General features: G+C 38.1%; 2 protein-coding genes across 3 annotated transcripts; both read right to left on the bottom strand.

Annotated features, from left to right (window-relative positions):
- Positions 1-7,045: 7,045 nt before the first annotated feature.
- Positions 7,046-12,478, bottom strand: TRMT10C (tRNA methyltransferase 10C, mitochondrial RNase P subunit). Its single transcript, XM_039222270.1, has 2 exons — positions 12,336-12,478; positions 7,046-8,560 (listed from the first exon to the last, which is right to left on the bottom strand). Exon 2 carries the CDS (start codon positions 8,546-8,548, stop codon positions 7,277-7,279), a length of 1,272 nt encoding a protein of 423 aa, XP_039078201.1. The 5' UTR covers positions 8,549-8,560; positions 12,336-12,478; the 3' UTR covers positions 7,046-7,276.
- A 2,618-nt stretch (positions 12,479-15,096) lies between these two features.
- LOC120224041 (putative protein FAM172B) lies at positions 15,097-26,425 on the bottom strand. Of its 2 annotated transcripts, none has more exons than XM_039222268.1 (4): positions 25,879-26,425; positions 25,406-25,503; positions 25,068-25,130; positions 15,097-16,498 (listed from the first exon to the last, which is right to left on the bottom strand). In XM_039222268.1, the coding sequence occupies exons 3-4, from the start codon at positions 25,107-25,109 to the stop codon at positions 15,404-15,406; spliced, it is 1,137 nt and encodes a 378-aa protein (XP_039078199.1). In that variant the 5' UTR covers positions 25,110-25,130; positions 25,406-25,503; positions 25,879-26,425; the 3' UTR covers positions 15,097-15,403. The 2 variants fall into 2 exon arrangements, with proteins under 2 accessions (XP_039078199.1, XP_039078200.1); XM_039222269.1 differs by having other exon boundaries at positions 26,021-26,425.
- Between the last annotated feature and the right edge of the window lie 21 nt (positions 26,426-26,446).

Below are 26,446 nucleotides of genomic sequence, written 5' to 3'. Positions count from 1 at the left end.
TAATTTTATTATAGTTCCCAGTACCATCCTCAAATTTGATTGTACATCGAAATCACCTGAAGGGCTTGTTAAAACACAGTTGAAACTCTGGTACTACTGCTGAGATTGTGACTCAGGTGAACTCAGTGGAGCCCCAAAATGTGCATTCTAACTAGTTTCCAAATGATGTTGATGCTGCTAGACTAGGGACCACCCATTGAGGACCACTGCCCTAATTCCTTCACTTTTTTAGACTATTTCACACTTTCTCTGCTCTCCACAAAAGTCCAGCAGCAGCTACTCCCCCTCAGCTGATGACTTTGCTTCTTATTTTCATGAAAAAAATAATAGAAATGAAAACAGAATTTATGCGTATTCTCACCATATCTGTGGTGTTGTGCCTGCATTTGTACTTCTGTTGTCTTTTTCTCTGTTATTTATGGAGTAGATCCCATCCTTCTTGCTCATGCACAAGGTTATCACTTCTCTTACTCCAGTGTTTCATCAGATCATCAGCTTCCTTCCATAACTGGGCTATTCCCAACAGCATACATACATGTTTTTATATCTACCATCTTTACAAAACCAACAAACACAGAAGACTCTTCATCATATCTCCCTCTAGCTTGTTACCATTTTCATTCATAGAGCAGCCCTTGAAAGGATTATTCACATTCACTCTCTCCAATATTTCTTTGGTATGTGGTACCTACTGTGCTACCACCCTGGGCCAAACCACTATTATCTTTCACTTTTGTTACTGCAACAATTTCTTAACTGGTCCCTGTCTTAGAATCTTGTCTCAATACAACAGCCAAAGTAATCCTTTTAAGAGCAATCAGATTCATTCATTACAGAAAATTGTAAGTGCTTATTATGTGCTAGGCACTGTACTAGGCCCTGGGAATATAGCAGTGAATAAGAAAAAAAAAAGTCCCTGCCCTCTTGGATTCTAGTTATCCTATTAAAACATCAGGAGTATGTCATTTCTTTGCTTAAGACCATCCAATTTTCATTCACAGTAACAACCAAGAGGCACCTGTGGCCAAGAGCCACCTCTTGGTGGCTCAGTCGGTTACGCATCTGACTTCTTATCAAGAAGCTCAGATCATGATCTCATGGTTTGTGAGATCAAGCCCTGCATCAGGCTCTGTGCTGACAGCATGGAGCCTGCTTGAGATTCTCTCTCTCTTTCCCCCTGCCGCCTAAAATAAATAAACATTAAAAAAAAAAAAAAAACCAAAATCCTTACAATTGCCTAAGAGGCTTACATGACAGACCTCTAGCTACGCTAACTTCGTCTTCAGCTGTCTTTACTCCCTCTGCTTCAGCTCCAGTAAACTCCTTGTGCCTTGAGCCCTTAGGCTTTTGCACTTAATGTTCCCTTCATTTGTTACTCCCTTCATGTCAATATATCTCACCCCCACTTCCATCAGGTCTCTGTTTAAATGTCATCTTATCAGTCTTTGTGCAAATTAGAAAAGGAATACCCTTTTGCTGGATACAATTTTTTGAGTGCATGGCTTTTTTAGTTTATTTATTTGGAGCAAGAGACAAAGCACATGAGCCGGGGTAGGGGCAGAGAGAGAGGGAGAGAGAAAGAATCCAAAGAAGGCTCTGCACTACCAGCACAGAGCCCGATGTGGGGCTCAAACCCACAAACTGTGAGATCATGACCTGAAACTAAATTAAAAGCTGGATATGTACATGACTGAGCCACCCCAGAGCCCCTTAAGTATGTGACTTAGAGGCAAATAGTGCTTTGGTCCAAAGAAAATGGTGCTTCATCCTTCTAGCAAACACGGCCCTGCACCAGAGTGCATGGCTTGGAGATAGTAGTGTGTGTGTTCTTGTGCAGTGAGCAACCTGCTTAGAAGGTGTGCCTCAGCCATGATTTATAAAGTAGTAATGCCTCCTCACCCAAGCATTCCCCTTTCTCCCTTAACCTTGCTAAAGTTAATTTGATATTAGGACTCACAAAATGTAGGCTGCTCCAGTGGCCCAGCCAAAGGCACAAATCTAAACCTAAGTCAGCCTGTGCCTATGGGAAACACCTGTCAAGGAAACAGAACAGAAATCAGTCACAGTCTTCCAGCTCAGCTTTATAGCAAGTTTATCTTACTTAAGAAAATAAGGCCTCTTAGCCATGTTTTTGAGTTGCTGCTTCTGATGCTTCATAAAACTCCCTTTTGCCCCAAATCTCTCAGAATAATGTTCCACTGTTATGAGGCACTGCACTCCCCCAATTCACAGATTGTTTTCCCTTGAATAAAGGACATTAAACTTGTTGCTAAACTACATTGCATTATTTTTGTCATTTGACAACCTTCATATCACTGATTACCATCTGACATTTTACTTATTTATGTCTGTCTCCTCTCTGCTCACCAGAATTTAATATCCACGAAGGCTGGAAATATTTTGTTCACTGCTGTATCACCAACACCTAAAACACTTCTGGGCACATTGTAGGTGTTCAATAAATATTTGAATGAATGAGCCAGTGAGGAAGATAATCTGCTAACGTGGGAAAAATAAGACAATTACTGTGGTATGGAAGTCAAGGGAGAAGCATTCCAAAGAGGGAAGAGTTCAGTGTGATATGCTACAGTCCGTTAATTAGTAAGAAGTGGCTACTGAATCAGACTGGAAATGACAGAAGTGATGTAAGCACAAAAACAGATCACAAAGTTACCAAGCAGTAGACTATATAGCTGCACTATTCAACATGGCAGCCTTTAGCTACATTGTGACTATTAAGCATTTGGAATGTAGGTAGCACAACTGAAGAACTTTACTTTTTTAATGTTTTATTTATTTTTGAGAGAGAGAGGCAGGGTGGGGGGTGCAGAGAGAAGAGAGAGACACAGAATCCAAGGCAGGTTCCAGGCTCTGAGCTGTTAGCACAGAGCCCAACTCAGGGCTCAAACTCACGAACTGTGAGATCATGACCTTAGCTGAAGTCAGACACTTAACTGACTGAGCCAACCAGGTGTTCCTGAAGAACTGAGCTTTTATATTACTAGACTTAAATTAAAAAAAAAAAAAACCCTGAAGCAATTAGTTTTTGTTAAACACAACTCTATTTTTTTGGTATGACTGCATTTTACTTTTACTTTAACCACTGAAAATTTAGCATTCAAATTAAGATATGCTATGACCACATCTTAAAACACATACCAGATTTTGGAGGCTCTCAGTTTTCATACTGATTACAAATTGAAATAATACTGTGGGCATATGGGTTAAATAAAACATATTAAAGCACAGAGCCCAATGTGGGGCTTCAACTCACAAACTGCGAGATCATGACGTGAGCCAAAGTTGGAAGCCTAACCAACTGAACCACCTAGGTGCCCCACCTGCTTGCTTATTTTTATGTGGCTACTAGGAATTTTAAAAGCACATTTGCTGTTGAATAGCAGTGTGGGGAGAAAATGGAAAGTGTGTTCCGAATACTTGCTTGAAGGATATGGCTTAGATATTAAGAACTTAAGCTGGGTAACATAATAGGAATAATAATTAACAAGTAAAGACTTTTTTTCAATTTTTAAAAATGTTTATTTATTTTGAGAGAGAGTGAGAGTGTGTGTGCAAGCAGGGAAGAGGCAGACAGGGAGAGAGAGAACCCCAAGCAGGCTTCATGCTGTTAACAGAACCTGATGCAGGGCTCAAACTCATGAACCATGAGATCATGACCTGAATCAAAATTGAGTCAGATGCTTAACCAACTGTGCCACCCAGGCACCCTAAGACTTTCTTTTAAAATTGTTTTAATTATTAAAATCTGAGAAGTTGGTAGCATGTTTGAAATGAGCAAAAGGAGAGAGCTAGAAATAGTATTACATGAAAGTATACAATAGGTAAGAAGAGGAGATAATTAGAACATAGGCAACAAAAATTACCTTCAAAGTAGAAGAATACTATAAATTATTGGGTGTTTGAGATAGAGAAAAGCCACTTAGTGACTGGGAAATTGGATCATTTAGTTTGGAGAAATTGAAGCAGTATTTGGGGGTTCTGTTAAGTTCCAAATTCCAAGACATTTGGAAAATTAAAACTGTATGACTTCAAACTGTGAATGAGTTTGCCATTGTGACTTATCTGCATAAGAGGAGTCTTAGAAATTAGTTACTGCTTAGCTATTTGGAAGGAATTTATTTTTTTAATTCTAGTGTTACCTCAGTGAAATACCTTAGCATACATACCATTACACAGCAAGAAATAAAAATATACTCCTCAAAAGGACAAATAACTTACATATACCAGTATTAGAAAGTATACATTTTGCTGATGCATAGGGGCACATATACTCCAAAGTTCATAGCAGCACTCTCAACAATAGCCAAATCATGGAAAGAGCCTAAATGTCCATCAACTGACTAGCGGATCAAGAAGACATCGTTTATCTATACAATGGAATACTACATGGCAATGAGAAAGAATGAAATCTGGCCATGTGTAGCAACATGGATGGAACTCAAAGGTGTCATGCTGAGCGAAATAAGTCAGGCAGAGAAGGACAGATACCATATGTTTTCACTTATAAGTGGAACAGGAGAAACTTAACAGAGGACCATGGGGGAGGAGAAGGGGAAAAAATAGTCGGGGAGAGGGAGGGAGGCAAACCATGAGAGACAAATACTGAGAACAAATAGGGCTGATGGGGGTGGGGGAGAGGGGAAGGGGGTGATGGGCATGGAGGAGGGCACTTGCTGGGATGAGCACTGGGTGTTATATGGAAACCAACTTGACAATAAACTATGAAAGAAAAAAAAAGAAATTCCATACATCTTGAAGGTAGTCTAAACTAGATAACTAGTTAATATTTTCCTTAGCATTTATGGGCCAGACACCATATTAAATGTTTTATAAGTCAAGAACTATTTATCTCCTTTTCATTTATGAGGAAAACTGAAATTTCAAGACATTAAGCAATTTAGGTAACATCAGAGCCTTGGGAGCCAAAAGCCAGGGAGTAGGGCTGGGACCTGGGAGATCTAAGGCACGCTAGGAGCCTTGTTTGTCTCACTCTAGGTGCCAGTCCTGCCAGGCTATCCTAATCCCGTGTTCTGAACCACTGTGCTACTTTATCTTCATTGTGTCTCTAATGGCTCCAGTATTAGCACTTTGCCACTTAGCTGTGTCTAGCTGTGTCTAACAGTTGAAATTCATTCAGATCACCCTTATTCTTTGTTTACACATCACTTTACAAGGCCTTTCCTGATCCCACTCACAAGCTTAGATTAGGCATCTAGTATATTTCAATTGCACTTCATACTCACCTTATTATAGAGGGTATAATTTATAGGTTAAAAACTGGGTCTTTATTTTTTTTAATGTTTTTATTTATTTCTGAGAGAGGGAGAGAGAGAGAGCGAGAGAGCAAGGGAAGGTCAGAGAGGGAGACACAGAATCTGAAACAGGCTCCAGGCTCTGAGCTAACTGTCAGCACAGAGCCCGACGCGGGGCTCGAACCCACGAACCTGAGCCGAAGTTGACGCCTAACTGACTAAGCCACCCAGGTGCCCCAAAACCTAAGACTTTAAAGTCAGACAGATCTTTTGAATTCTGAGACTACACTTAAAGGCTGAATTTTGGGTGAATTTTTCTTATCTGTAAAAAAGGTACTATTAAACAATTACAGGTAGTTACAGTACCTGTAACTTAAATAATTCATGTAAACTGCATATTGTTTGGTAGATAGTAGTATTTGGTAAGAGACTAGCTGCTTTAAGAAATGTATTAGACAGCATAGCTCGTTAATTTCCAGTTCAGAAACTAGGTAGAAATAGCCATCCATCTCTATTTTCCATGTTTTCAAAAATTTTAACAGTGCAGGTAGTTGGCAATGAATTATTTCCTAAAATTTTAGGAACAAGTACACATTTTCTCAAGTATATTAGGACTTACTAGGCAGAAAGAGGCAGAAACCCAGCTTAAACTGGCTTTGGCAAAAAAGGAGGATCTATTAGAGGGATTATTGCATGAATTTTGAACAACCAATAAATACTAAAAGGTAAACGTATAGCTGGGCCTCAGGGATGACTGGGAGCAGTGATTTAAACAGCTCCAAAAATTGGTCTTATTTTTATATGCAATCTTCACTCTCTACTACTATAGCCTGTCTTCCTTCATAGTAAGAAAGGCCATCAATTCCAGAGTTTCCCATCTGTTACAGTTCACAATCAGATAGTGACATAGGTTATCTTAGTTCTCAAACCCAAAAATACTAGAAAAGTGTTGTGACTGACTGACCTATCTTAAAGTCAGATCCCCATCTCTAAGTTTGAGTGAGGTTTCTTCTTTGGGATATTCAGCTGTGGCCAGAACAAGGTCTGTAAAAATATGGCAACTTCCATTCAAATCACATGGCTGGAGAAAAGGAAGTTTTTTCCTGGAAAGGGAAAGCTATCTATACTCCAATTAAGGAAGTGCTGTATGCAGTATTTATCAAACTTTTTTCCTAAGACAACAAGAAATGAATTTTGTTCCCTCGAACACATTTTTCATAACATGGCCAAATCCTATGACATGCTATGGGAGGTCTTAAACTTTTAGCTAAGATTCAGTTAAATATACTTTAGTGCCTATGACATGCCCAGCACTGTACCAAATGTTACTCTAATAAGTAAACCACCACCTGAAGTTTAAAATCTTTTCTGTATCAATTCTTGATGAAAGGGCAGTTGTTGACATGGCTAAAAGAACATCTAAGAAGGAAAATGGAGTCTGAGACTCCAAAGTATTCATAAAAAAGCCACAGCAACAGTACAATTGTTTTACTGTACTAAAACTTGGATGACTCTTTTTACTTTCATATTAAGTTTATAACAAACAAACTATATTTCCAAAGTCCTGTGGCAATTTAATTAATTGGGGAAAGACACACACTTCAGTTTTTATTTGGAAAGACAACCTTTAAATTATTTTTAAATGTTTTATTTATTTTTCAGAGCAGAGCATGAGGGAGGGAGACACAGAATCTGAAGCAGGCTCCAGGCTCCAAGCTTTCAGCACAGAGCCCAATGCAGTGCTCAAACCCATGAACCTTGAGATCATGACTTGAGCTGAAGTTACAAGCTTAACCAAGTGAGCCACCCAGGTGCCCCTGGAAAGACAACCTTAAAAAGAATTAAGTGAATTCCACTTAAGAAGAAATAGACCAATAGAATTGTATTTCCACTCCATGTGCCTTTTTTCCTCCTATTTTATGGAGAAATAATTGACATACATCACAGTAAAAGTTTAAGACATACATATTGTGACCACTTATTTTTTAAATTATCAAATATTCTCATTCAAGCCACCTTTTCTGTGCGTGTATATTTAGAGAGCTTTTTGGAAATGAATTAAAAGTCTTTGACTTCTTTAATCTGTTGACAAGGTCTTGAGAATGCTGAGAAATTTCCATATAACCAGTATGTTTTCTCCTAGGAACAAACTTCAGAGCCTCTTCCCAACTACCAGTGTTTTTCAGACATAACAAAATACGCATCATCTGATCTAAGGTGAGATTTTTGGTACCAGTGTCCCACTGTAAATACCTATCTAATGGAAGGCATTCTGTCGCCAGCCTCAGCCGTTTTGCCTTGGCTAGGGATGTGCCTGTCTGCATGGCCTTATCAACAAAAGATCCCACTATATAAATCTTATCATGTTTGAAAGTAGTCATAACATTAGGAGAATCTGCAGTTAAATATATAATACTATCCTTTGGGAATAAGTCTACATGAGACTTTTCTGTTGCTGTTATAAGCAATTTGCCCCATTTTTCTCCATAACGTTTAACTAACTCTTTATGATAAGCACCTTCTATTTTAAGATTGCAGAAGTAAATATGGAAAGGGTCAACATCTCTTCTGTTCCATCCTTCACTTTCTAAAAGTTGAGATATAGTATTCTGAAGTTCTTTTGGTTTCATATAATTTTCATAATCCATGTCAAAAACTAAAGGTTGTCCAAACTGCATGGCCTGAACACCTTTCCAGCCCATGGCAATGTCCATATTCCTATCCCAAAGTCGTAGAAATAGAAAGTTTTGCTGTTTATCTTCCTTAGTGGTTTCTAGCAACTCATCTCTTTTGGCTTTTTCCTTTGATGCTGCTTTCATTTCCTTTTTCATTTGCTTAGTTTTTTTCATTTTTTCCTTAATATATAAATATTTTAAGTATTTTTTTTTTGATGATTTAGAAACACATTCCATTGCAGTTTTGAGTTCTTCTTCACTGATGTTTTCTGGTACCTCTTTGCCGAGCAATCTCCACATCTCAATCAACTCCTTGATGGCAGTTAGCGGATCTTCATCCTTGCTACTTGAGACTGCTGAAGCAGCTTCTTCTTGCACATTAGATTTCATTGTAATTTTCCACCCATCCAATCCCAGCTGTTCAGGAGGTGATGTCCTCTCCTTCTTCGGATCAGACACAGTTGGTATTTTGGAAGACATATATCTCTGCAGAGTTGTTGAACATAAAACCCTTCTCTTCCTGTGAATGGTAAATGGCACCAAAAATCTGCCAAAAGATCTTAAGGTGATACTACCACTCATTTTGAGGAAAACAGGCATGTAAGAAAACCCCTATAAAAAAAGCAAAATGTAATAAAAAGTTAGATAAAAATTTTTAAAACCTCTCAACTAATTGTGCAAGTATAAATTTGAGACACCGAAATGCAACTGATATTTGAAACACACAATAAGCACAACTTATCTGTTGTACCATTAATATTTCCTAGTCTCCTGTGGCCTAGAGCCTGTGATCACTCACCAGGCAAAACGTTTAAACCTTATTTGGGATCTTATTTTAAACATGAATTTCACTATTGTTTTAGGGAAAAGAATACCTTAAAGATCCTTTTCAGTTTTGCAACTAGAGGCCCAGAATATCAGTATTACTGGATAACCAAGTTAAGTACTACTGATATGGGTGAGATCATGATGCTAAGCCCTTAACAGATACAGACGCAAACACAAGATTCTTAACATAAATAACACATGAAGACAAGAACATAAAGTGCAGAAAAATTATAAAGGATGGCAACTAGTAAAAAGCACTTAGGAACTGCTGTATCAATGCCCTCATGTTTTCAAAATAGAAATATAGAGATCTACTGATTTAAAAACAAAATAAACCTCTTTTCTCCAGTTCAGAATTTATTTTGCAACAAAAAATGTTATTGCCAAAAAAAAAAAAAAATGTCCAAAATCAGGGCAAATATATATAAGCTCCACAATTTTTTTCCTTAAATAGTTTATTGTCAAGTTGGTTTCCGTATAACATCCAGTGCTCATCCCAACAAGTGCCCTCCTCCATGCCCATCACCCCCCTTCCCCTCTCTCCCACCCCCATCAGCCCTGTTTGTTCTCCCCCATGGTCCTCTGTTAAGTTTCTCCTGTTCCATTTATAAGTAAAAACATATGGTATCTGTCCTTCTCTGCCTGACTTATTTCGCTCAGCATGACACCTTTGAGTTCCATCCATGTTGCTACACATGGCCAGATTTCATTCTTTCTCATTGCCATGTAGTATTCCATGGTATAGATAAACCACATCTTCGTGATCCATTCGTCAGTTGATGGACATTTAGGCTCTTTCCATGGTTTGGCTATTGGTGAGAGTGCTGCTATGAACATTGGGTACATGTGTCCCTATGCATCAGCACTCCTGTATCCCTTGGGTAAATTCCTAGCAATGCTACTGCTTAAGCTCCACAGTTTTTATCCTCAAGGACTGGGAAGTGTATTGAATAATGAAGATGCTTAAAAATGTGAAACTAGGGGGTGCCTAGGTGACTCAGCTGGTTAAGGGGCCAACTCTTGATTTCGGCTCGGGTGGTAATCTAGTGTTTGGTTGTTGAGATTGAGCTCTGCCTGACTCTGCTGATAGCTAGGAGCTTGCTTGGGATTTTCTCTCTCTCTCTCTCTCTCTCTCTCCCCCCTCCCCCCCCCATGCACGCACGTGCATGCTATCTCTCTCAAAAAAAGAAACTTTAAAAACTGTGATACTAGTAGGAGACTTGAAGAAAAAAATCAACTTTTTACAAAATGCCACTGAAATACTTGAAAAATTCCTTCCTCTCTTGGCTTCATTTAACGACACTGCATGCTCTGGGGGTGCCTCTCTAACCTATGCCCTGAACCCAGATGTCTTCCCCTTCCCTTAAAAGCAAATGTGCCTCTGAATTTTGTGCTTAGCTCACCCCTTTTGTTTTTGCAATCTAAAATTTTCTGTATGAGGTCTTATCCTCCTCTGTGGCTTCAATCACCATGCATCAGAAAAAACACCGCAAATGCAACATATTAAAATAATCTCTCTCCGGGGCGCTTGGGTGGCTTAGTTGGTTAAGCGTCCGACTTTCGCTTAGGTCATGATCTCGCGGTTCGTGGGTTCGAGCCCCACATCAGGCTCTGTGCTGACTGCCAGCTCAGAGCCTGGAGCCTGTTTCGGAGTCTGTGACTCCCTCTCTCTCTGACCCTCCCCTGCTTATGCTGTCTCTCTCTCTCTCTCTCTCCTAGAAATAAATTTAAAAAAAAAACATTAAAAAAATTTAAAAATAATCTCTCTCCCTTCCCTTTCCAATCTGCTTCTCCTTTCACATGGTTTCAAATGTTATCTGTCTATTTGCTTAAGCCAGAAACTCTACCATCCTCTCTCACATCCCCCATATCTAATCCATCTGATTATATTTACTTTTCTTTTTTATGTTTATTTATTTTTCAGAGAGAGAGAGAGCGCCAGGCAGAGAGACAGGCACTGAATCTGAAGCAGTCTCCAGGCTCCAACCTGTCAGCAAAGAGTCTGACTCAGGGCTCAAACTGATGAACCTTGAGATCCAAAGTTGGACACTTAACCGACTGAACCACCCAGGCACCTCAATTCACTTTGCTTTCTAAATACAACTTGATCCATTCTCTCCTGGATCCCATTACCCTAACTGCATATCCTAGCCTCCAAATTTGCTCTGCCTCATCTCTAAGCCATTTGGAGTTAGTGCAAATCTCGTCTATGCATTGTATCATCCCCAATGTGTTATTTTTAAGCTCACTATTGCCAGGTTAATTTCAAACTTAGAAACATGGCTTTTAAAGATTTCCACAAAATCACTCTTTGCCTACCTCTTCAGCTACATCTCTAGCTATTCTTCACCTCAAACGTTAGACCGAGTATTCCTACTACTAGTTCTCATAGCACCCTGTACCTCTCTATGGTAGTACTTGCAACACTGTTTTGTAATTGCCTGCTTACTTATTTGCCTGACTAGACAGTAAACTCTGTCAGGACAAGGACTGTATTTATGTTAACACTGAACCCAACACTTGGCAGTGTATGGCTGACAGTAATCACTCAAGTTTATTTTTCAAATAAATATCCTGGACCAATGCTTTTCACATTTAAAACATGTTCAGACACCTGTATTTTTAAAATATTGTTTTATATTTATTTTGAGAGATAGAGAGCATGCAGGAGAGGGACAGAGTGAGAAAAAGAGACAGAATCCCAAGCAGATTCCACGCTGTCAGTGCAGAGCCCTATGGGGAGCCCTGAGATCATGACCTGAGCTGACACCAAGAACTCCACGCTGAACCGACTGAGCCACTGAAGTACTTCTACCCAGGAGCCCCCAATTAAAAAAAAAAAAAAAATCGCCTTCGAGGCGCCTGGGTGGCTTAGTTGGTTAAGTGTCCGACTTTCGCTTAGGTCATGATCTCGCGGTTCGTGGGTTCGAGCCCCGCGTCGGGCTCTGTGCTGACTGCCAGCTCAGAGCCTGGAGCCTGTTTCAGAGTCTGTTACTCCCTCTCTCTCTGACCCTCCCCTGCTCACGCTGTCTCTCTCTCTCTGCTAGAAATAAATAAAACATTTTTTAAAAAAATCGTCTTTTTTTTTTTAATGTAATCTCTCCACCCAATGTGAGGCACGGATTCACGACCCCAAGATCAAGAGTCACATTCTCTTTGGATTCAGCTAGCCAGGGGCCCCATGTTCGGCCACCTTTTATAGGCAAAACAATTTAGACTCCCTGAAGTATTTAACCGGGAGTCTTCAATCCCATTATGAAAACAAGATTTCAAAACCAAAGGTCTTTTGAGTTTCGCCTTTATAACTGGTGAAGATTTTTTTTTTTTTAGGATATAATAGCAATGAAACCCAAATTTTAAAGCAAATAAGGAAATCATTTTTGGTAAACACTGCTCTCGTCCCAGGTATTGTACTACTTATAGTTTATTAAGTCGCTGGGCTTCCACTTATCTGTGGGCCTTCTTAGCACGCATGCTCCACTAAGAGTTTCTTTGAATGGTTTCCCCAGGCCTCCCACCGCAACACACACAATTAAGATGACAAGAAACATGCCCATACCAGGAGTGCAGATACAGTGGCTCCGGTTGGTGCAAACCGCGGAGACCCGGAGAAGACGCAGAACTCTACAGTGAAGCGCTGAGCAGAGAAATAACGCGCCTCTCACGCAGCTAAGCCTGTCGGTTCACTTAGTTTCCGTCCCTGCGGGATGACCCGCAGCCGGAAATCCCTCCCTCTCTTCTCGGCGCTTCTCTATGACGTCCCGCCGCAAGGGGAAAGCTTTCTGGAGTGAAAAAAAGCGCGGTCGTTGAGAGGGCTGATAGCCGGCTTTGGGGCCGTGCCCACGACCCTCTTCACAGGGTGTGCTTGTAGCTGGTTTTATTCTATGACACAACTATTTAAAAAATTTTTATTTTCCTCCTTATTCTCTTTTTGGTCCCGTGTTTATGAGCATTTACTCGCATGGTGTTAAAATGTTTTCACAAGTCGAACTCAACTTTAAACTGATATGAAACTTTGTGCCTAGTTTATCACCATTACCTGGAACAATGCTTGGCGTGTGGTAGGCAACACTAACTCTCTTACTCGCCTTACCTCATTTGTTAAATTTAATGTGAAAATGAAATTAAGCCACATAGTGCAAATTATTGGCCTTCAGGTCAAACTCCAGTCTGTAGGTGTTTTGTTTAGCCAGCACATTTTCAAGTATTTTAATTCAGTTGTCATTATTAAATCATAAGGCACAACATCAAACATTGGGGAAAAGGACAGTCTCTTTCAAAGAATAGTGCTAAAGTTGGACCCTTAAAACCATATAAAAATAAAATGGATCAAAGACTCCAACATAAAAGTGAAAACTGTAAAACTCTTAGAAGGAAACATAGGGAGAAAACTTAATGACATTGGATTTGGTGATGTTTTCTTAGATGACCCCAAAAGCACAGGCAACAAAAGAAAAAACTGACATTTTGGACTTAACCAAAATTTAAAACTTCTGTATATCAAAAGATACTATTGAAAGTTATAGATTTGGAATGTATTTAAGAGGTAAAATGATAGAATTTGGCGACTGATGGGGATTTGGGGCCAAAAGGAAGAAGAAGCCAATATTCTAGTTTGAGCACCAGGGTAGACATGACTAGTAGTGCAGCAAATGGGGAAAAGGAGTGGATGGGGTGAGGGCAGAGACAGTGTGAGCATTTTTAGACCTAATGACTGAGCTCCATTCAAAATCAGATGTCTCCTTTACAGTATGGCAGTTGGCTGCATGGGTCTAGGGTTAAGGAGAAAGAGAATGGACCAAAGGCAGAGATTTGAGATCTTCGAAAGAGGCTTCAAAACCAGTCTGTGAAACTATATGGGTGGAAAAGATTACCCAGTGTCTGAGTAGAAAGGAAGAGTAAACAAAGGAGACTGAAAATGAGCAGCTAGAGAGATAGGAAGAAAATAATAAGAATATGACAGAAGCCAAGGGAAGAGTGGTTTAAGGAAGAGGGACCTAATGGGTTTCAAATGGGTCAGCTGGGTCAAATGCTGCCTATACATTATGTAGCACAGACTTAAAAGCATCTGTTGCATTGGAACCATATACTGAGGCTTGGAGGCTGAAGCCAGATGAGAGTGGGTAAGGAATGAGTGGATTATGAGAAAATGGAGTCAGGAAGCATAAATGTTTTAATGAAATTTGGCAGGGGTAATATACAATGGATTCAGTCCCAGGTGGGGCATCCAGGAAATTTGTGTTAATTATTATGGCTGTTATGTTGGGAGAAACTTGACCAACTGATAGGATTGAAAGCAAGAGAATTAGGAAAATAAAAGATAATGAGAAATGTGAACATCTTGAGAAGACTAAAAGAAGTGGTATTCAGAGGACAATTGGAGGGAATTGGTCTTGGATAGAAAGAGAAAATTCTACTTCTTCTATAACAGGAAGACAGGAAGAAATAGGGGGAGATAGAAGCCAATTTGTAGATGTGGCAGTTTACTTTGCATTTCCATTTCTGGAAATGGAATTAAGTCTCTTATTTTTAATTTGTATTTGTTTTTATATTATGTGGAAGACAACTGGAAGGATTGGTCTTGAGAGTGACATGCAATCCTTTCCTCACTACTGGACTTCTTTCTCACACCTCAAGACCTCTGCATATGCTATTTCTTTGCCTATGAATTTGTTTTCCCAACTGCTATCGTCCTTCAAACTAAGCATCATTTTCTCATGGTGGTATTACTGGGACCCCAAGGCTGTTAGTTCTCATACTAGCTGTTCCATGCACATTGTATTTCTGAGCACTCTTCACACTTGCAATTTGTTGTTCATTGTAAACTCCACAGGGATAAAGGCAATGTTGGCCTTGTTTGTGGGTGTCCTCAATACCTACTATTGATGGGTACATAGTAGACACTCAAATATTAGCTGAAGGTATGAATAAACACCTTAAATAAACTTAAACATAAGAATAAATTCAAATAGAAGAACATAAACATATAAAAATGGAGTTTATGACAAGTTTTATGTTCACTTATAATTTTATTATGGCATTAACAACAGAAATCAAAGACTAACTTAGTATTTAATTTCTTTTTTTTTAAATATTTTTATTTATTTCTAGGAGAGAGAGAGACAGCGTGAGCAGGGGAGGGTCAGAGAGAGAGGGAGTCACAGACTGAAACAGACTCCAGGCTCTGAGCGTCAGCACAGAGCCCGACGCGGGGCTCGAACCCAAGAACCGCGAGATCATGACCTAAGCAAAAGTCGGACGCTTAACCGACTAAGCCACTCAGGCGCCCCAACTTAGTATTTAATTTCTATTAACTACACTTTTAGTGTCATTCTATTAAACCACAAGAAAAAAAAAAACCACAAGAGAGCCCTTCAAAATATCCTCGAACTTGACGAATACTGTAAAATATTTATCATGGCATTGACGGATGCCCAGCTCATCAATAGGCTGCAAAAAAGAACATATTCACTTTTCCAAAAAAGTAACACATCAAACCTCAAGCCAGAATATAACAATGTGTATATTCTTTTCATTACATAATACTGTGAAATATTCTTTTTCTTCTACATCTACATTAGCAACATTTCAGTGGGAAAAAAAAATCTTAGGTGACAAAATAGTAAGCTAAGCACTTTGCTTTCTTTTTGTGGAGCTTCTAGTTACTATTGGCACTCGGGAAAAATTAATAGTTGTTTTGGCTTTCAAAGCTTTTTTAAAGTATTTAAAAATTGACTGAAGGCTAGAGGAAGGGGCTAAGTTGTGTTTTTCTGTACCAGCAGAAACCATAGGAAACTCCTGTTTTAAAACAGTAGCTGCAGGCTTATCCAAAGGCTTAGGGCTTGTCACCCATTCACGGCAGTGGTGTTTTATCCAGGCTAATAACTGAACATCACTTCCCAACTGGTGTCCTACATGATGTTCAGAGTCAATAAGTGCAACGGCATATACTTTGTTCATCACCTCCCACTTTCTACGAACAAGTAAGTCCATAAAAACTAAGCCTCCATAACCATGCACAATGAAGGCAACATCTTTGCCTTCAGTCTTTGAAATGAAGTAATCCCAAATGTAACCCATGTGTTCTTCAGGAGTGTTGCTGCATCGTTTAGGGATGCACTGGAGAGGTTGCTGGAGAGATAAAAAATTCTCTGCTGGAACCATTTTTAGGGAAGAGAACCCCTTATTTTGTGTTATAAGGCCTTTCCACTCTTTTTCCATGTTTAGGTCAATGAAATTGTCATTGGGGTTTAGCACAATTACGTCATAATGTGCCTGCAATGCCATTTGAATACACGGTATCTGACTTCCATGCTGGAGACCATGATGTATTATTGCCTGCTGACTCCACTGACCAGCTCTGAAGACTCCATGGTCTTGAAGAAGAACAAGAAGAACAGAATGATGACTTGTTAATGCTCTCTCACTCATGAAAAAGAAGCTTCTTGGTTCCTTATCAGCCTCTGGTGGGATATATACTTTTTGTAATTTGCATACTTTCTCCAAAAGCTGATAAATATATTGTTCAAGCAAATAGCCAAGGGCCTGGTAGCGCTTGCTATTCCTCTCAAAAACATTTTTATAATAGTTAAAGACAAAAGGCCTTTGTGTCTCAGTGTGTCTCAATTCAGCTTTTTCATTGAAGTCATATTTAAGTTCTTCTAGTAAGTTGGATTGTTCAATAAATTTTTGAAAGCTCAGCTCCCGAATAACTGGTAACCACTGAAAGTAAAAAGCAATAATATGTTAATGGTAGAAAAAAATTAAAATTCTGCTTGTTAAATTATTTCTGTGGGATATAATGCTAAAATTAAGTATTTCACTAATACATTACCCTTTTAATCTATGCTAAAGACTTTAACTCAAAATAATTGTGAATGATGCAAAGTAGTAAGACACAATGAAGCACGGGGCAATGGCCAGACCATATATAATGATGGAACTGACCCATAATCCATAGCAACTTGCCCAGGAAGCCAATCCCTTATCTACAATAAATAGCCCAGGAAGCCAGCCTGCTATAAATCTGACTTGGTAGGAAGTCAGACTACTACCACTAGTGACAATCCAGGAACCTAAACAATAATGTCTGTTACAACTGGCCACAAATGGCCAAGACTTGACTAATAACTGAGAGCTTCCCTAATTTTAATCCCTGCTTCCAACTTAAGACCCATGAGAGAAAGCCAAATACGCATCCCTAACCAATCACACAGGATACTCTTTCTAGTCAGCTCACCTGCAGCTTCCCCAGGCCAATAGCCTCCAATCAGGACATACCAACAGTCTTTCTTATTCCCCACTATAAAGTTTTCCACTTTTCTGCCTACCTTTGAGTCTCTGCCAAAATGCAAGTGATGGCGGTTGACTACTTTCATATAGTGAGCACAGAATAAATAGTATTTTTTTCTCATTTGGTTGGGCTTTATTTCCACAGTCAGCATTTAATAATTTTTGCAGTTAAAATAAATGATGGGGGGTGGCAGTGGGGGTGAAATGTGAACCAGGCAGTACAGGTTATGATCAATTTATCTTACAGTGGAAGATATGGTTATTCAGATGTCTGAGAAGAAAAAAGTAACTGACTAAAGAGTTAATTTAAACAGTTATTGTGGATGAACCCTAGAGGGAAAAGAAAAGACTTTGAAAGGTTAAGTGGCTTGCCCTGAAGATTATTCATTAAATTATTATTAAATAAGTGTTGGTTATTCAGGCTGTCTGACTCTAAAATTCATGTTCTTAACAAATACATGAATATGTTCTCTGCTGAATTTCTTAACACTGACACTGGCAATCCATGACCTACTTCCAATAAGTAGCACTGAAGATGATTTTTAGTTACACTCAAGGTACTATCAAGGCTTATGGCAAAATTACGATGGTGTTTGCTTGGTTTATTTTCTTAACTCTTTTCTCACTTTCTGAATCTTATTCTGATTCCCATATGTAATGGCTATTTTACAAAGGTGTTTGGTTGTCCAAACCACCCAGCCTATCTAGACTGTTCTCTATTCCCTCCTGTTCCATTAAAAAACTTTTTTTCTTCTTGTGTTGCTGATCACAGGTGCCATTATGTAATTAATGTCTTTTTTCCAAAGTGTAAATGACAGATAGACCTAATTATTCTTTAAAAGGAGAAGCCTCTTGGAGGGAAGGTGGGTGGGGGATGGGCAAAATGGGTGCTGGATACTAGGGAGGGCACTTGCTGTAATGAGCACTGGGTATTGTATGCCTAAATTCTACTCCTGAAACCAATATTACACTATATGTTAACTAACTAAAATTGAAAGAAAGAAAGAAAGAAAGAAAGAAAGAAAGAAAGAAAGAAAGAAAGAAAGAAAGAAAAAGAAAGAAGTCTCTTGAATTAGATTGATTTAGTTTTAAACCCTAGCTTCAAATTTTGAGGTCAAGGGACTTTCAGAAGGTTCTTACCTTCTATGAGTTTCTTCAACTTCTGAGCTTTACTTTATTTATGCTATTTAATAATGATCCTTACTACTCTCTATCTTGCTACTGTGCTTTATTTTTCTTCATAGTCTACATTACCACTTAATACATAATTGCTTGTATATATTTTTTTTTTTTTTATTTCTAGGAGAGAGAGAGAGAGAGAGCGTGAGCAGGGGAGGGTCAGAGAGAGAGGGAGTCACAGACTGAAACAGGCTCCAGGCTCTGAGCTGGCAGTCAGCACAGAGCCNCAGGCTCCAGGCTCTGAGCTGGCAGTCAGCACAGAGCCCGACGCGGGGCTCGAACCCACGAACCGCGAGTACATGACCTAAGCGAAAGTCGGACGCTCAACCGACTAAGCCACCCAGGCACCCCTTGCTTGTATATTTTTAAACTTTACATCTTCCTTCACTAGAATGAAAGCTCTAGGAGAAAAGGAATTTTATTTAACTACTATGTCTTCAGTATTTAGAATGCCCTCTGGCACATGTTATATAAATATTTTTTGAACAAATAAATGCAAAATAGGGATAACTTTATGCATTTCACAAGGCTGTTGTGAGAAATTAATGCATGTTGGTAAAAACCATATTACATAGTGTCTCACACATGGAAAGATCTGTGAAATTAGACAGGATGATATTCATTTTTGAGAAATGTGAAATAAAAAACCATATGTATCTCTTTCCAGCCTTCCTTATTCGCTTTAACATTGTGATATTTATCCATGTTAATAAATGTATTTCTACATCATTCATTTTGTATGTTTTTGGTATTCCATTTCTTGAATATACTATAGTTTAACTATCTTCCTGTTGAACGACACTTAGGTTTCTCTAATTTTCTACTATTATAAACAAAGCTGCAATGGACATTTTTATAGCTATATTTTTGTGCACATGTCAAAAATTTCCCTACGCAATATACTTGAAGGTGGAATTTCTAGGTTATATCAGCATCTTTCACTTCACCAGACATTGCCAAATTGTTCTCCAAAAAGGAAGGTCTATTTTTTAAATTGGTATGGATGACAAGGTTTGCACAGAAAAGGATTAGTCTCTCAGATCTAAAATACCCTGTTTAGGGGTTCTTGACTAGCTCAGTAGGAAGAATATGCGACTCTTGATATTGGTGCTGTGAGTTCGAGCCCCATGGAAGGGGTAGAGATTACTTAAATAAAAAATTACTGTTTATTCAGATGCTGGTCTGAAAACTACCTTTTCATGTACTGAGATACAGTATATTTAAAACTCAAAGAACTAAGCAAAGAATCTTGTTAGCTAACTGTTTAACATTTCTTTTAATCAGAGAGTAAAATAAACAAAATCAGCACTTTCCTTTTTTTACATCAGTATTTTCTAATAGCACATAGCACAACATTTAATTATCTTTTCCACTTTTGTTCAGTGTTTGTACTTGGTTGTTGAGACGCTTCTCAGGGCTAAAGAACGAAGAGTTTGCAAACTAGAAAAGCAAAATGGCACATAGATATATAAAGGACAGGTGGAGATGGGATGGATAGGAGCAAGGTAGAGAGTATCTTGCAGAATGAAAACCTAGATGATTCTTTAAAATTTATTCAGCACATTTTGCTTGGTTAATATGCTCCAACCTGAAACTCTCCTCTAAATTCATATCTAATTGTCTACTAGGTATATTTACTTAGTTGTCAAATAGCCATCTCAAGCTTAACATGCCCCAAATACCTCTTTCAATCTACTCTCTCTACTCCTTACTATCTTAGTACATGGCAACTTTATTCTTTCAGTGGCTCATGCTTCAAACATTCCTCCTCTCTTTTACACTCAAGCCAATCACTCTGTTATTTGTTTTTTTTTTAATTTTTAAAATTTATTTTAATTTTTTATTTCTTGAGAGGGAGTGTGTGTGCGTGCTAGGGAACGGGGGAGAGGGACAGGGAGAGAAAGAATCCTAAGCAGGCTTCATCTCAGGAACGTGAGCTCATGCTCTGAGCCGAAATCAAGAGTCAAATGTGATACTCAACAGGCTGAGCCACCCAGGCATCCCTAGGCTCTGTTATCTGAAATATATCTGTAATCTAATCACTAATCACCTTTCCACCTCTATCACCCAAGTTGAAGTCAACAACAACTCTCACCTACATTATCAAGTCTCCTATACAATCTCTTATTACCATGCAGTCTGTTCTCCACAGAGCAGCTAGAGTGATCTTTTCAAAATCTCTAAATTGATTCTCACACACCAGTTCAAAATTCTCAATGGTTTCCCCTCTTAGAATAAAAGATTAGGTCCTTATCACTGCCTGCAAGGCCCCACATGACCCTTAGCTCTTCAATGTCATTGCCTTACTTGCTTACTCATCTAGCTATATGATCTGTGTCATAGCTCTTTCTCAGGTGTCATTTCCCACTATGCTTTTGCCTACTTCACTCTAGCCACACCTTGCCTTTTTGCCTCCAACTGTGGAGCAAGCTCCTGTTTAAGGGAGCTCCTTGCTGTGCCCACAGGTTGGAACACTCTTCCTATAGACATTTCATTTCCTTCACATTTCTGTCCACTTGTTATCTGATCAGAGATCTGAGCATTCTATCTGAAAGGACAATTCTAATTCTTCCTCATTCACCTATCTATGCTTAGCTCCTTATCTTCCCTTCTCTTTTCTCACTCTCTCTACCTCTCTTTTTTAAAGCACTTATTCCCTACCAGCTGACATATATTTGCTTATTTTCTGCTCCCCCTGCCCCCCGCCAACCCATTAGAATATAAGTTCCATGAGAACAGAAACAAAGGCTTTGATTTGTTCACTACTATATCTCTAGTTCTTGGAATAATGCCTGGTGCATACTAGGCACTTAAATATTATTGTTAGAAATTTATGATTTTTGCTAAGGCATAAGGAAATAAAGAGCAAAAGACTTCTAGCTGCATATACAGGAGAAAAATGTACACAAAGCTCTCTAAAAGTTATAGAGGCTTCTTGTATAATTTTAAAGTTAATGCCAATTTATTAATCATTCTTAGAGAATATCCCCTATGCATTTACATGTTTTATCTTTTACAAATCAAGATGGTTCATTTAAGTAAAGGAGAGAAATTAAACTGTTTTTAGTTGTCTAAAGAATGATTTGGAATAAGATAGCTTTAGGAATAAGATTATTAGAGCTGCAAAAGATGTTATTGGTATTCATAGTTAATTTTTCTTTTACAGAGAAGTGAGGCTTTTAAAAGTAAAATGACATCCCAAAGTAACTACGGCAGCTCTAGGAGCCTGAGAGAAGATTGATATTTTACTGGTGATCTTCAAAGTGCATAAAATTTAACTTATTTCATTTATCTGCCAAAAGTTTAGTTAAGGTATTTGTTAGATACTTAGTGTCTTACATCAAGTATCCTAGTCATTTTACACTGAATGGAATAATGGAGAATAATATATAATCATTAATGAGAATTTCAGGGGCGCCTGGGTGGCTAAGTCAGGTTAAGCGTCCAACTTTGTCTCAGATCATGATCTTTCAGTTCATGAGTTGGAGCTCCCTGTTGGGCTCTGTGCTGACAGCTCAGTGCCTGGAGCCTGCTTTGAATTCTGTATCTCCCTCTCTCTCATTCTAGTAACCTGGATTAGGTGGTTGACACAGCTGTTATTTTTTGTTTCAGGGATGGCTATTGTTTTTAATTATTTATTTAAAAATTGTGATATAATATACTAAAATTTACCATTTTAGCCATTTTTTTTAGTTGTAGAGTTCACTGGCATTGAATAGATTCATATTGTTGCTCCACTGTTACTGTTATCCATCCACAGAACATTTTTCATCTTGCCAAAATCTAACTTTGTAGTCATTAAGGGATAACTACTCATTTCCCCATTGCCCCAGCCCTTAGCAAACCATTCTACTTTCTAGAAATTTGACAAGAGAGAAGGTGGGGCAATAGAATCACAGATGCACATAATTTTAATTAGCTTGATTTTAAGCAGCTCCTTTCCTCTCTAGGATTATCAAGTGGCTTTACTTAACAATATTTTACATTCTTCACAGGTAAACAGTAAGCTTTTATGAAAATATAATTTTACAAGAAGTTAGCATCTAAAACCCTTGTTACTCAGAATACCTTATTACAGTGATTATAGTCCTTTGGTATACTTAGGAGGTCTTTTGTATATCCTATGTCATTAGGAAGCACAGAATGAAGGATGCTTCCTATAAAGAAAATTTAGGACTATCTAAATGCTTTTTATTACAATGGCTATGATTTTCTTTCTTTCTTTATTTAGAAAAACAAAATAAAGAATCCTAGAAAACATATCCTAAGAAAATAATTACTATTTTGGTACAAAAACAGCATTATTATTCTCAACACAGAATGCAATTATGAAGTTATTTTTTACTACAATTATGCTTGTATACAATTTCATTTAGTAAATTACAGAAAATATTAGAAATGATAAAGCTAATGAAATAACATATGTGGAAGATTCAAAAAAAGCTAACTAAATCCCTTCCTTCTAGGATTCCTTCTCCCTACCTACCTCTCCCCAGGAAAGACTAAAATGGCTAAATTTAATCTAGCTGAGGTAAAGAAATAGAACTAGAATATTAGAAAGAAAAATTGAATAGAAATAGAATATTAGAAATAGAAAGAAAAACATTTGATGTCACCAAATTTTGGGTTTTTCAAATTTAAGGATGCAGAATTTTCTAGGAAAGTTAAAAAATAAAAAGTTTAGTCAACTATTACAAAGAGAAACATCCTGTAACCACTGATGGCTGGTGTTGTCAGCCATCTCTAAAGAGCCTTCCAATGCTTCTCTCTCTCTCCTAAAGTAACCACTCTGCCATTTTATAGAGATCAGTGCTTTGCATTTCTTTATGGTTTTATCTTCTAAGTGTACAGACCTAGAAATCATAGTTCAGTTTTATAGTTAAAAAAAAAGATTTAAAAGGTCTGAAGTAGGACTTGGAAGGTAGGTAGTTTAAGAAAAAATGCTCCCAAATTATTCTGAAAACTAGATTTTTGGATTTACCTACTTTGTCCAGTTCTAGACCCCACATTTCGTGTTTCTTGATTTGGATTATTCCAGAGGTAAGCGGGTACCAAAAGTTAAAGGCTAAAGAAGATGAGACTACCTAAAGCCTCAGTTTTACTAACAATAAAAACTGACATTTTTCTCTTGAAACTATCAAATGTATTAAGGCACAGAAATGCTAAATAAATAAACCTAACATTTTAAAATAGGACACTTCAAAGAAGTTAGTGGTAAATGTACAAGATAACCTTGGGCTTGGCCCCAGGGCCAAATGACAGTTTGGATCTTAGGTTAAAGGTTTGTGCACAGATTCCTTCTATTGCTTTTTGGACAAAACATTATCCACCTACCACTCAAATACCTAGAGTTACTGCAGGTTTTCATGACTTGTGGAAACAGGCTGTTCCACTGCAGGGCAATTACAGTTTCTTATTTTATTTTTTTTAAAGATATCTTTAAAACTAACTCAAAAAAGAAAAGATACCTTTAAAACCAAACAACCTTATGTATCTTTTCATGAATTACAGGTTACTTCACTTATATGTGGAAGAAAAACTTCACATAAGAATTCTTGGTATTTTATTTATTTATTTTTGAGAGACAGAGTGAGACAATGTGAGCAGGGGAGGGGCAGAGAGAAATGGAGACACAGAATCTGAAACAGGCTCCAGGCTCTGAGCTGTCAGCACAGAGGCTGATCCGGGGCTTGAATCCAAGAACCCGTGAGATCATGACCTGAGCTGAAGTCGGGTGCTTAACTGACTGAGCCACCCAAGTGCCCCAAGAATTCTTGGTATTTTAAAGGTAACAGTCAATTACTAATGAAAATAAAGCGAATAGCAACATAACACAATGCTCCATAGATCTTTGCAAACTCTAGATTTTCCTGGAGCCCATGGTAAGAAATTCCACATTGTTTCTTTTAGCTTTTAAAATAGGAAGTTCAGATGTCTACAGTGCCCACCTAAACCTCTTTACATTCATACTGTACTTCAAAGTTATTTCACTTGTGATGAGAAAGGGCCTTTTGCAGATTTTATTAAGCTCTCTTCAAAGAAACTGTTAATCCAGAGGTAAAATAAAGGGTTGATCAATTTCATACTGCCTGTCTTTAAACTATTAAAACTAAACCCACTGCATAGAACAAACATAAAAATATAATATGTAACTACTTTTAATGTACTTTTAACACTCAATAAAGAGTCGTACCCATTAGATAAAACCTGTCCATCGTCTCCTCTTATAAAATACCGGACTGATGAATTTCTAATCTCAAATAATTTTAATTTGAAAAGTTCTATGCAGTGTGAGTCAAATGTACATAAGCGAAATGACACTATCCCCAAACATACTAAGACAATCATTTACTTTTTTTGGTCTTTCTTATTTTTCAAGTAAGAAACTTCTCACCTGAGCATCACTTACTTTCATGAAAGGCAAAATGAGGTTGTTAAATGACTCTCTCTAAAGTAGAAACTGAATTTTTAGTCCTTTAGTTGTTCGCAGTGCAGTTAACTATGAGACAGAGATTAATGCTATAACAATAAAAATACTGAATTTGAAAAGCAAATTTGAAATTCCTGAGCTTAAAGTTCATTTATTTTCAAGTGCCATTTGAAACATGTTCCAATTCATAGAAACAAATTGGCTAAGTCTTCATTTGAAGGACTGGTATATTTATCTCAAGAAGTCTAAATGATCTATTTGCAAACGGAATAATTTAATTAACTTCTAATAATTCATTTCTTATAAGTTAACTTCTTACTACTAAAGTTTAAAACCACTTACTTTTATGGAAGCTGCTAATTTGGGTGGAAATAGATAAGGCCTACTTACACTTTCCTTTTTTATGTTCCCATCTCTCCGCTCTACTTCCATCTTTTGCAGTTAATTCGCTTCCTGCAATATTGGCAAATGAATTAAGCTGGTTTGATGCTGGGGTTAAATTGTTCAATTAAAAAAGTCGATTTATGAGGAAATTTAAAATTCAGATTTTTTTTTATCTGTAAGCAGTGTTTTGGTTTGTTAAACAGAAATAAACTAGGGCATCTAAATGAAACCCTTGTAGTGAATTTCAATCTTATCAAGCTCTGAAATATTCCTGCTATTCAACTATTCCTGCCCCGTAAAACGCTCTCCCAAGACCAAATAGGCTTTAACACCTGGAGGCTTACCTATACATCGGCTCACGTCACACAGTAGTTAAGAATGCTTGACTCCAGAAGCAGAAGACTGGGCTCTAGGGTGAGTTAGGTTAAGTCCCTTTATTGACCTTGGTAAAATGGGGAAAGGGGGATGGGATGATCAGCTGAAGTAGTTCCAGGATCCCTTCTGCTTGGAACATTCTAAGACCATTTTGCCTCTAATTATGTTTAAGCTGAATTATGTTTAACTTAATGTGATCACATCTTACACTTTTAAAAAATTACTCTAAAATTTCTATGGTGGCCAATAAAACAGGGTAATTTGCTAAACCCTTTGTAAGAACTGAAAAAGAAAAATCAGTCTAAAAATAGATGAAGTTCATTGAGGATTGGGCTAGTCCCTTAAGGACTTTAATAAAAGTTAGTTGAGAATTCCAGTTTACAGCTATCCACTTTCTATCACCTCAGCATTTTATGTTTTAAAATTTTGAGTTCTAGTTTACCTTTTTTCTTCTGGACCTTTAAAACTGACGAGTGTGAATTTTAAAAAGAGATTCTCTCCGTTATGACATTTTTTCCTCAGCTAACCAAATACATTTCCACTCCAAATGCTAAGCCAATATCTAGGCTAACAGGTGGATTTACCGTCTTTTAATTTCTGAGTTTGAGGACGCTCTGGGGGACAAGAATATGGGATAGACCGTGGAGTATTCCTTTTATTCTCATTTTTCTTGGCCACCCCGCGAGAGCCATTAAATTACAGGAATTCCTAAAGATTCCTCTCTTTCAATTTCCAGTCTTCAAGGTAAACAAGCCTCGGACGATCTCTGGCTAAAACCAGGCACACAACCTCACTTTCCGACAAGTGCGAAGTTAATAAGAATAGTACCACGAAATAAGCATTTCTCTGCGGCAACTCGCAGAGAAAACAAGTCCCAGGAAGTGATTTCCGGGTGAGGTGGGAGGGGCAGCTAATTTCCGGTCTGAGGGCAGGCGACGGCTCTTGCGCAAGCGCTGTTCGTACTTTCCTGGCTTTTTTTTTTCCACCCCCCTCCCTCTCCCCTCCCCCTC

This window comes from Hyaena hyaena, unplaced genomic scaffold, assembly GCF_003009895.1.
Source record: "Hyaena hyaena isolate Hyena2069 unplaced genomic scaffold, ASM300989v1 scaffold_1095, whole genome shotgun sequence".
Lineage (NCBI taxonomy): Eukaryota > Metazoa > Chordata > Mammalia > Carnivora > Hyaenidae > Hyaena > Hyaena hyaena.
The sequence above is the reverse complement of the archived record's forward strand: the minus strand, read 5'-3'. Positions and strand labels throughout refer to the sequence as shown.